Source organism: Oncorhynchus mykiss, chromosome 20, assembly GCF_057628025.1.
Source record: "Oncorhynchus mykiss isolate SJ-2025 chromosome 20, ASM5762802v1, whole genome shotgun sequence".
Classification (NCBI taxonomy): Eukaryota; Metazoa; Chordata; class Actinopteri; order Salmoniformes; family Salmonidae; genus Oncorhynchus; species Oncorhynchus mykiss.
The window spans coordinates 4,752,023-4,764,585 of NC_143041.1; the positions used below are offsets into that span (position 1 = coordinate 4,752,023).

Genomic DNA, 12,563 nt, shown 5'->3' on the forward strand with positions numbered 1-12,563 from the left:
CATTCTTATTTACAATGACGGCCTACCGGGGAGCAGTGTGTTAACTGCCTTGTTCAGAGACAGAACGACAGATTTTTACTTTGTCAGCGTTTGGGATTTGATCCAGCCATCTTTCGGTTACTGGCCCAACGCTCTAACTAAGCTACCTGCCACTAGGCTACCTGCCGTCCCTATATTGCCAATATACCACAGCTAGGAGCTGTATTCAGGCACTGCACGTTGCGTTGTGTATAAGAGCAGCCCTTAGCCGTGGTATATTTGCCATATACCACAAACCCCTGAGGTGCCTAATTGCTTCATTTTGTCATTTTGGAGTCACTGTTATTGTAAATTACAGAAGTCCTATGCTCTCCCACATCCTTCTCGTTCAAATCCCAGGGCTGATTTGGTAAATCTGGGGGAATGAGCCGGCAACCAGAGTGTAGCTGGCATCAGAATCTCTGGTGCCACCTACTGAAAAATAATTAGATGTCTATGTTTGTGCCCTTGAGGCACTTAACAACTAACCTGCTGCACGGACGCTCCTCTGTGGCTGAGCCTGTGCTGTTCCAGCGTCTTGTGTGTGTGTGTGCATGGGGTTGGGAATTTAAGATAGGAAAACGTTTCCATAGACAATGAAGTTGTATGTTATGTTCTCCAGGCTCCCTGAATGCGCGGCACGGTGGCAGCAGCATGGAGGAGCGCTCACTGGAGAGCCAGTCGGGCCCGACGGTGGTGGACAGCTACCCCGAGGTGGACAAGGCCGTGCTTGTGGAGCGTATTGTGCGTCTGCAGAAGTCCCACGCTCGCAAGCAGGAGAAGATAGAGTTCATGGAGGACCACATCAAGCAGCTGGTGGAGGAGATCCGCAAGAAGACAAAGTTAGTGAGAGAAGTGTTAACACTCCCAGCAGAAAGCACACATGTACAACTCCAATGGTTGTGGGTTCAATCCCTTATTTAGACTTTTTCTCCTTGCGGCAAAAGAGAGATGTTGGAGACGGATAAGGATTTGTTTTACTGGCAGGTGTTGGCTTGCCATTGGATTTGAGTTTTTTTGTTCTACAAAACTGTTTAGTCTACTTGCTTTGTTGGTATGGTTTGTGTTTTGCCACACTAGATGCTTGGGAAAGTATGGCTATAACAGCTAATACAAGCAGCCTAGAAAAACATGAAGACTAAGTCAAATAGGAAGCTAATGGCAAGCAGAAACATAGCAAAACATGATGCTAATGGTTAGAAAATTCAGCAAACTAATGCTAATGTAAGGGTTAGTAGAGGTCTTACCAAAGTGTATGCTAATGACGAGCAGAGAGTCTCTACCATGGGAGCTAATAACTTTAATTTAGCCTTAACCTGGCTTTAGCCTCTGCTAACTCACTCTGCTCTTACAAACTCTGCTTTGATTTGCTGACACCGTCACAGAGTCAGGTGGTGTCACATGACGTCATTCCTTTTTAGAGTGCTTGGTGGATTCTTGAAGGCTGTGTTTGAGTGATTTTTGGCAGGGGATTGGCACGCCATCTCTTTATCAATGTTTTGTCAGCCAGTAAGCATTTCACTCGTTCGCTCTCTCTCTCACAAACACACATACACTTGTCCATCCCCTCTTCTGACAGACAAGACTATCGGATATTTATAGCTGCTCGTCCATGATGCGTGAGTGTCGATCACTAACGATGGCATATCCATATTCATGCCCACCTCCAAAGCCAAACAGACAGTATGGAACACATCACAAGCTAGGGGGACTCCTTACCATGTTTAATCACATTAAACACTTTATCAGCAGCCAGACTATTGAGTGATAGCTGGAGAGAAGAGTTAGGGTTATGCAATCGTTTTTTTAGGGACACAAGTTTCTGTCAATTTTGCTGTTGGCCAACTGTTTTAGTATCTAGTGAAGAGCTCTAATTTGTCTACAACGATTCAGCATAATTTACACCTTCTTAAGCTTTAGCCCCACCCATCTTGTTTCGCTCTCGGGGGGTTCAGAGCGCACACTCTGGCCAATGATTTGTTTACCTCTGTATAACATGAAAACATCCTAACCAGCTCTGCTGGTAATAATTTCATTACTCTTTTTTGCCAACGTTTACTGACACCGGCCATATTCACCGGGTGTTGTAACACTTGTAGCTAGCTAGATAGATGTGTAGCTAGCTAGCTAGGGAAACAATGATCCTAGCTATGTAAACAACTTGTAAGATCACACATGTAACGTTAGCTAATAAGCAGGCCAGCTAACGTTAGGTAGTTAAACAACAATGAACATAGTGCCAAATCATGTCATTGCTACCCTGCATGAATCTGCTGGGAGCTAACATTAGGCTCTAACTAGCAAAGCAAACAGCTCTGGGATATAAATAATGTCAGCTAGGGAGCCAGCCAGCTAATGTTAGCTAGCTAGCTTGAAATGAAACCATTTTCTGTCAAATTTAGAAATGTGTAATATCTGAAAAGGTAGCTAGCTAACGTTAGACTATCTTAACCGTATACATCCTCATGCATGATGGACGCGTCTCCCTGTCACGAATGCCATGCCACGGTTGCCCTTAGTTTGAAGATGTAATCTGGAGACAGGTGTTTTCTCTTAGCTATCATACTTTAGCTATCATAGACCACTGTGCCACTCGTGCCACACCTTATTTTTTATAGGTATCTGTGACCAACCGATGCATATCTGTATTCACCGTCATGCGAAATCCATAGCTCATTGTAGCTTGTTTATAGACTTTGATTTGGAGCTGATGCTAAGAAAATGAACAAGTGAAACATTGAAGCATTATAGCCTATGCACGCACGCACACACACACATACTGATTAGATGGGTGATTTTGATTAATAGGGTCTTGGCAACCCTCTCTCCTGTGGTGACCTGCTTAATTAACTCTTATGTGCACAACTACTGCCATTAGGGCTCTGATTGAATGTGCCCAACAGTTTAAAATGGGTATTGAGTGTGGATGGCAGTCACCTGAAATGGTAGTCTAATGTGCTCAACTGACTGGACTATTGTTTCTCTGCCCCCTACAGGATCATCCAGAGCTATGTGCTGAGAGAGGAGTCGGGCGCCCTCTCTTCAGAGGCCTCAGACTTTAACAAAGCCCAATTTGGCAGGCGGGGGGGCATTATGGCCTCCCTATACACCTCCCACCCGGCTGACAGCGGCCTGACCCTTGACCTCTCGCTGGAGATCAACAGGAAGCTGCAGGCCGTGCTGGAGGACACGCTGCTCAAGAACATCACACTCAAGGTGGGTCCCCCGAACACACTGTCTCACCTTGTGTTGCTGGGAATAAAAGCCCCAGAGTTCAGTTTATTAAGCTATACAATTAACTTCTGCTCACACTACATACCCCTGCACTATCAGTCAGTAACCATGTTTCCATCCAACCATTTTATGCAGATTAATTACCTGACACATAAAAGAACAGGCATGATGCAAACTAGAAAAATGTACATTACATTTTTTTGTCGGGAATAAAGATGAAGCAACAAATTGCAGTGGAAACGCTTTTATGCACACACAGGGCCGGCCCGCTCATTAAGCAGGATTAGATGGCCACCAATGGTGGCAGATTGACGAGGGTGGCATTTTCTGAGCTAAACCGACCAAGACGCAACTCCAACACATAAAACCTCACATAATTCTGCCTAAAAACAACCTACAATTTCTCTCAACCACTGGCATATTGGCTTTTTAGCTGAGTGCTGATGTCGCCATGTGACCACCTTGTAAAAGGCAGGGACGCAAAATATTTATTTTGTACATTCCCAGCGCGCCTCTCCAGGGTGCTGTTGGAGAGACACATCGCTGGGGGCTCCAACATTTCACCCGAAAAAATTATTTAGCAGATGTAGCATATGGTAGAAAGAGTATGTGGCCTTTTCTGTAGCCTCCAGGCTACAGAAATGAGACGGAAACTTTTTAGATCTTGCAGGTTTCTCCGATCAAATAGCCTAATCTAAATAAAAAATGTGCTGACATGCTAACAAACACTGTATCCTAAAAACAGGACAGGTCAAGGTAAAATGGACCATAGGGAATGGACAATCAGGCTGCTCACAACTGCTGTCCAGAAATGTCATCCTGTGGACTAAATTGTCATGATCAGTGGTTTCAAGTTTGTATCCGTCAATTTTTTAGGTGCTGATCATAGTGAAAAATATAAAATTTCTGCATTTCCCGCTATGTAAACACATTGCAAATAGGCTCATGATAAGTCCTCCTGATAAAGTTGTGTAGCTGATAAATACCCAAATTGAGTAGTCATAGGAATCAAGACTAATAAAGCCAATGCAACCGACTGTTTTACAAACAGTGGGCCTACCACATATATGGGCGTTCATAAAATTCCATAGTGGGCCGACATGGTAGGCTATACCCCAGTAAGCACGGACCAACGCCAACTTCTTTTGGATGTCTTTTTCTGGTCCAGCTGTCTTTTTTTTAATATTTTTTTTACAAACGGTAGGCCTACCTCATAAATGGCCATTCCTAAAATGTAACTTCAGGCCACACTGTAGGCTATACCTCAGTCAGCACAGCCCGACGCTGACACCTTTTGGACATATTTTTTTTGGTCCGGACCGGCGTTGGTTTACATGTCCGGGTTTTTGGTCAACGTCTGGAAAAAAATGTATTTTCAATGTCTGGAAAATACGTCTTTTCAACTTTCATTCAGAGAATAAATTGAAATGAACTTCAACGTCTGGAAAATAAAATATTTCAGTGTAGTTTTGCTTACTGGGATTATTCTAGTTAGTTGGCATGACCAACGGTTTCCTGCAATAGTACACATTTTGTCATGGCTGTCAAGAACATTATAACAAAATCAATGACATTTGGAATTTTTATTTTGGTGATAGTACTCAAAGATGACTTATTAAAAATATATTGCTCCTTTCTACATACTTTGTCTGGTTTTAGATGTTTAAGCAAAAATGGGGAATTCAAGTGGAAACACTGGCTGTAATGTAGCAATGGTTTTTAGAAGACTGCTCTGATCTGTTGAATCTAGCAATATGATCTTGACATTTCCAAGATAGTCATTTGAAAGTTTTCAATGATTTACTTTTACCTCTTAAATCTTTTTTTATTATATGTTTTTAATGACGGACTGGGGACTCATTGTTTAGTATGGCATTGGCCAAGGTACAGTGTGAGGACAATGACATTCTTGTGAGCAAAATTACGTTGAAAATACATATTTTATGGACATTGAAGTCACATTCATTTTTGGTTCTAAGTGAAAGATTAAAATAAGTGTTTTACGGATGTTAAAAATACGTATTTTACGGATGTGGAAAATACTTATTTTACGGACATTGAAAATAGGTCTTTCACGGATGTTGAGAATGTTTTTTTGGGGTCATTGTTTCTATTGGCAAATTTCAACCGTACATTTCACTTTTCTATCTATATGTCAACAAATATTGTCACGTTTAAAAGTTGTTACATTGAATAAAGGATAATGGATTAAAATGAAGATTACAGTATGGAATACGTATTATTACTCCCATTGTGTTAACCAAGAGCTTTGGAACTGGCAGTGGCCATATTCAAAGTTTCCTAACACAAACCAACAGAACCTTTCAACTACAATGACATTCTCAGTAAAGGTTACAGAAACTTTTTTACAGTGGTTGAGACTTAATAATTAATTTAAGATGGAATTTGTGGCTTAGTACTGTACCCTGCGTCACTGCTTCATTGCTCCAGGCCAGTGCAAGGGGGAGTTAGAGCACTGATTATGCTTTTGGGTCCCAAGGCGCTAATGTGTCACTAACTGACAATGAATGGGCGACATAAACCAAATAGAAACTGATAATTGTGCACGACTTCAAAATTGAATTTCAATGACCTGAATGATGAGGATGAAGAAGGTGATTGAATTTAGAACAATTGTGTAAGAATTGCTATTCCTCTGTACAGCACGCACACCCGCACGCACACCTATTTTTGTGTTACTACTCGCCAGTATTACAGTAAGGTTTTTATTCTAAGAGAAATAAACTTTTCAATTATATTGAACTCCCGACCAGTCACGTTGTACAGCGCCATTATGGGCTATTAGCAGTACAATAGACTCTTACCAACATGCAATTGATCAGCATTTAAAACTTTTACAACTTTGTGGATGGGGCCTCCCTAGTGGCGCAGCGGTCTAAGACACTGTATAGCAGTGCAAACGGCGTTGCTACAGATGCTGGTTCGATGCCGTGCCGGCCGCGACCGGAAGACCAATGAGGCGACTTACATTTGGCCCAGTGTCGTCCGGTTTAGGGGAGGTCTTTGAAAACGAAATCATCTCCAAAATATCATTATTTTTTTAAACAAACTATTTAGAATCCTCCAATTCCTCTAAATGTAATTGTTGGTTGCGAGCAATATAGATTGCAAAATAGTTGGGAAGAGATTTTTGATGTTCGATGGCACATGGTTTATGAATTGACATGCAATTTTCCGTTCCTCCTGAACAATAGTGTAAGAATTGCTATTCCTCTGTCCTGCATGCGCACCCGGAAAAATACATATATATTTTTTTGTTACTACATGTCAGTATTGCTTACTAAAAGGGTTGTTACACTAAGGTTTTTATTCTAAGAAAACATAAGCAAGTGATGTCTGCTAAAAAGTCAAACTGATGGCACAGTCATATAGCCTCGGCACCTACATAAAGCTGAGTGACTCATTCATGGCTTTTGATCAAAATAAATAAGTACCAACATTCTTTCTGATATTCTTTTAATTAATACATGTTTTGGTTATCCTGACCTGGACACCATGTATTATAGTCTGTAAAAGGAAAAATATTTCCACCATCTCTCATGATCCATAAGGAATAAATATAACTGAATGACAGAATTATTTTGTATTGGTACAAAATAGGCTAATGAAGGGGAACAAATTGTTGCTTACTGGAAAATACTATTTCAAAATTAATGGAAGAGGCAAGCGGAAGGGGGGAAAGACAGCATTCAGAGGTCAAGACATCGCTGCTCTAAAACAAGCATGGGGACTGGTCTTGATAAATCAATGAGATTTTTATTTTCACTGAATCTCCGTTTGGTTATTGGTTAGACTACAATTAGGGTGTGGAAATGTTAGGGTTATTTTTCTCTTGGTGTAGTACTGTAGCCTACTCCCTACCGGTCATGTTGTACAGTGCCATTATGGGATGTGAGCAGAACAATAGACTCTTGCAAAGAAGGAGGGTAGGAGGAGAATTATATCGTCAAATGTATTCTTTAGTTAGGTTTGCTGTATCACAATAGGCCCAGCGTCGTCCAGGTTTGACCGATGTAGGCTGCCATTGTAAATAAGAATTTGTCCTTAACTGACGTGCCTAGTTAAATAAAGGTCACGTTGTACAACGCAATATTTTCCTAGCGGAAACCCTGGGGATTTTGTTTTTCATGGAATAGAAACTCCATAATATTATTCAAATTAATTCAGCTTTCTTAAAGTCAAGTCCCATTCTAAATGACAAACTGGCTTCATTTACAAATTTGTCTCACCTCATGTTCAAGAATGGCCTTTTTTTCGCTCACTTTCGGTTATTTGAAACCAAAATATGATTATTTTTTAAATAAACCATAGAAAGTTGGTTGCAATTTCAGTATAATCCACCAGAAAACAGAACAAATAATATAACAAATATTATGGTTAAACTGGTTAATGCAAATGTATTACTTAAAAAAATAAATAAATTGGAACCTTTAACAAGTGAAAAAGTAGTACCTTGGTTTTCACAAGCATAGCAGGCAGGGAATTCTGCAAACAACGTTTCTAGGAAGGGCTATTAGCAAGACAATATATATTGGTTATATTGTGCATGGCTCCCGAGTGGCGCAGTGGTCTAAAGCACTGCATCTCCGTGCATGAGGCATCACTACAGTCCCTGGTTCGAATCCAGGCTGTATCACATGATAGAGTCCCATAGGGCTGCACACAATTGGCCCAGCATCATTTGGGTTAGGGTTTGGTGGGCCGGGATGTCCTTATAGGCATGGCGGGCTTTTGGTTTCTCTCCCTCTAAAAATATAAATTATATTTTTGACTTTATAAATATAATTTGGGCCTTTATTCAGATTACAAACACTCACTTTCGGTTATTTGAAAATGAAATAATCTCCAAAATATAGTTATTTTTTAAACAAAACAAATATTATTATTTATTTTAGAATTATATAAAAGTCCCTTAGATATTCTCACATATCAGATTTGCCCTAATGAAAAATGCCCCTTTAGATATTAATTTAGAATCCTCCAATCCTTTAAATATAATTATTGGCAGAGAGTCACGTCATTGAAAAAAATATTTGTAGATATGCTGTAGGCCTACCGTGGGCAACATGAGTCTCACTAGTGTTGAGTAATGTGCTGTTAAAAGTGGTGTATGTCTTATTTATTTTAAAAGCATATTGAAGTTAGAAGCAATAGGATTTGAAGCAACAGCCTACCTGCGTGTGGTCAACTGTTTCAGCATTGTTTTGCACTGCTCTGAGACAAGCATGGGGACTGGTCTTGGTAAATCAATGAGATTTTTATTTTCACTTAATCTCTGTTTGGGATTTGGTTAGACTACAATTAGGTTGTGGAAATGTTATGCTCTTAGTACTGTAGCCTACTCCCGACCGTCACGTTGTACAGCACCATATTTTCCTAACGGAACCCAAGGGTTTCGCTTTTTGTTTTCCTTGGAATAGAAACACTATAATGTTAATTAATCAATAAGGCTACATTTCTTCAAATCAATCCCATATACTATGTTCTTATAAAAAAAGGTTTTAAATTCTCTAGTACAGCCAATATTGAAGACTATCAAATGCTTCACAAAGATGCCCTATGGTGGTCAAACTAGCAATAATTAGCATTGGCAACAATGGCTGACAATTAAATAAACCGGACCAAATCTGAACCAATCATAGACATCTGTTTCACAAGTTTGTACAGTAGAGTTCACTAGAGTACTGTATAGTAGAGTACAGTAAAACAGTATTGACGTCTATGTTTGGGTCAAATCAAGGCCGGTTCAGACCTGACCAAAAATCTACGTCTGTAGACGCAAGCATCTTTCTGTTTTTCACTGTTTTTCTCTCTCCTCTCTCGTTCTTTCTTCTGTGCGTCTTTTTCACCATCTTGTTCCCTCTCTCTGTCTTGTACTCTCTCTCTCTGTCCTCATTCTCATCTTCCATTTCTCCAGTCTTCTAACTTTGATGACCTAGAAATGTGCAAGGCGAAGGACTTCAAATGACCCACGGGAAACAATGTAGTCCAGCTCAGAATATTTCACTGTTGAATGGGTTGCCTGATATCTCTCTCGCTCTCTCTCTCTCTCTCTCTCTGTCTCTGTCTCTGTGTAGGAAAATCTTCAGACGTTAGGGGCGGAGATTGAGCGACTTATCAAACAGCAACGATAGCTGGAGGACATTGCTCAGAGGAAGTTGCGCATGCTAGACGACAGTGTCTGAAGGAAATTATAGAGGACCAAGTGAAGAGGGAATGTTGAAGACCCCACCAACTAACTATCTTGTGCCACATCAAGAATTTAACTGAGACACACACATGCGAACACACACATGCACACGCAGTGTAACGGAGAAATTTGAATGTTGAATACCAGTCGCCTGTTCTTTTTGAAAAACCCCATGTTCTCAACTCTTCTCTCCAATGGGATGAGTACTCAGATCCTCTGACCAATGGATTGCCCCCCCCCCCCCCCGCATAATCTAATACACTTTCCTGGGATGCCAAGGACAGCTTTATTTATGAATGAATTGAAAGGATTATGTTGGTTAGCATTTTCTGAAGCCAGTTGCTAATGCAGGTCCATGTGCATGCCAATCCTTATTACTCTCCCAAAAAAGTGTTTGTGCCAATTTGCTGAATATATTTTTGAATTCCTGCTGTGACCCCTAACGCATACAGTAGTACTCTCACTGTGAACCAGTAACTAAAGACTACTAATGCACTCAACCCACAACCCTTCAAACATTTGTCCACCAGGTCCACTTTCCTTTCTCACCGTAGCCCTACAAAGCACTTAAGGCAAAAATGTTACTTGAGATGATCATTCATAACTTGTATTTGTATGCATATCTCCCATTGACATCAAATGTTCGATTTCTGACAAAGTATCTGGAGTCACGATTCGCTATTTGGCCTACATTCTGCAAACACCAATGTCAAAAAAGAACTCCTGGCTTGACCCCAAATGTCCTACTATGAAGTTGTATAAATAATAATGAGTTCAGCTGGATAATCTAGGGCTGGTCTTTAGTTGTTAATTTAATGTGATTTATTTATTTCTGTCGGTTTTGATTGGCATTTAATGTTTTCTTTGCTTTTCTTTAGTTTAAAATCAAGTCCATTGCTCTCTCCTTTTTGTTCTTCATTTTGTCCATTCACTGAAGGAAATCTTTTATATTATTATTTTATATTCAATTGTTTGTTTCCATCCTTTCTCACACACTCCCTTGTTTTTACTGTCATTAATTTGTAGGACAACGCATTGTAGCCTCCCTCCATTTGCTTCTTCACCAGTATGTTCTTCAGCTGTCATAGTGAGGGTCACCTGGCCGAGCTAGAGGCCTATGGTCCCAGGGATGGGTGTAAACAACATTTACATTTTAAAGGTAGCCCGACCACTCGCAGAGGAGCTGACATGCACCTGCAACACACTGTCTACTGGCAAGGACATGATAAAGAGTGAATTTTCCTCAGCCACGGCTGCCTATGCTACAACCAACACACCACACACACACACAGAAGTATGGAGAATTCTGATGAAGACTAGCTCCTAAGCTGCAGTCTTTGGTTGTAGTTATTTTCCCCAATTTGTTTTTTGTCACCTATGTGTAACTATTTCGAGTATAGTGTAAAGGAGGCCCCTCTTGACTCCTGGGATTTTAGTGTTTCTCCAACCATTGTTTAGGTGGGATGCCTTCTCCCCCAAACAAGTCTACTTGGCCCTTCGCTATTGAACAATCACAGGATCAATTTGTGTAATTTGATTACGGCTTGTTGGTTTGAGGGCTTTTAAGTCCCGCCTAGGGAAAAAAAAATCTAGGGGGAAACACTACTGTTCTTTTTGCACCCTTTCAACTTGGTAAACCTAAAACACAGGATTCCCAGTCTGGCTCTCTACTCCGCAACAGTGTGTAGAGAACATGCAGCGTGGGCAAATGTGTCAATCAATTTTTCAGGAGCAGCTTGAGAGAATATTCAAGAAGGAATTCATCTGAATAAATACATTAACATAATGAAATGGCTGGCAGACATCTCGTTATTATCACTGAGTTACCCAAATACCCCAGAAGCAGAGCTATTTACACTATGGGTAAAACAGTTTATCATTGATCAGCAAACTGTTGATATGGCTTAAAGATTAACGTTGTAGAGTATCTTCAACCAATGAAGACTTTCACCAATCAATGATTTTTGTAACTTATGTTACAAAGGCAACACTTGTTCATTTGACACAGCAAAAATAATTTGCCTGAATCGTTTCATTACTGTTTAATTTGATTGTCAAATGAATAACATACTAGATATCTTGGTAAGACAAATGTAGTGACTGTGGATATTGTGGTACTCTTATGGTTAAAGAAATGTGTCCTCCATGACAACAAAACCATTGGAAGCATAACTGTAGTACCCGTTTCACACTACTAAGCCATGCACTGGCCTGGTTCCGCATCCACCATAGTTGCTGGAACCTTTACTTTGAACGTGCTGGAAAGTACCATTTGAATTGTGAAAAGGGTCAAGCACTCCCATGTGTGGTCCAACCTAGGCCTACATTCTCACAACATGAAAACATTGGAGCAATGTTAAATGAATGTTATTTGCCTGGGAGACCAGTCCACAAAGAGAGAGAGTGGAAAATTTGTCTCCCGTAACAGTGAAATTAGCAATATGAACAGATGTGTTGTGAGTGTAAAATTATGACTGACTATAGCGAGATGTTGGTATTTTCTGTTGATTGTCTTGGTGTTGTTCAATGTGCTCTGTTTGATTGAATATTCAAACTGTGATTATTATACATTTGTAGATATGATCTTCTGTAAAATGGTCAAATGTTTTTAATATTCCAGATCCAATATGTATATATGGTGTTTACAGGGAATAAAAGAGATGAATCTCTTTGTTTCTCTTCATTATTGTCTTGTTTGTATTGTCCCTTACACAGAAAGCAAAAAGAAAGTGAATTAATGTACAGCCCAGAGGAAATTGTCTTTGTAATAAGCATCACTAGAAACATGTAACATATTAATACAAAAAAGTTAAGTGAAATATTAGCTTTCGTCTGAATCCGAAAAAAAACAACAGGAAATCCAAAAGCTAATTTACCCTATGCACTAACAAGGCTTTTCAGCATAAGCATTTTGCCTACTGCTAGGGTAATGTAGTTCAATGAATTGGTTGACAACTTTTTAGGGTTTTTATTTATTTGACTATTTTCTACATTAAATTGAAGACTTCGTTTTTATGAAAGATTCTCTGTAATTAGTATTACGCGATCAAACTGATTAATCATGTAACTGTAATTAACTAGGAAGTCGGGGCACCAAGGA

General features: G+C 40.0%; 1 protein-coding gene across 2 annotated transcripts in view; it reads left to right on the forward strand.

Annotated features, from left to right (window-relative positions):
* The window catches only part of ccdc186 (coiled-coil domain containing 186), a 117,155-nt gene extending 105,023 nt beyond the window's left edge, over positions 1-12,132 (forward strand). For both annotated transcript variants that reach the window (XR_016489282.1, XM_036955616.2), the window contains 3 exons: positions 641-860; positions 3,015-3,234; positions 9,351-12,132. Coding sequence is in view for 1 of the 2 variants with exons in the window: in XM_036955616.2 (XP_036811511.2) it covers positions 641-860; positions 3,015-3,234; positions 9,351-9,407 (497 nt within the window). In the remaining variant the exon portion in view is untranslated. The remainder of the gene's footprint in view (positions 1-640; positions 861-3,014; positions 3,235-9,350) is intronic.
* The last annotated feature ends 431 nt before the right edge of the window (positions 12,133-12,563 follow it).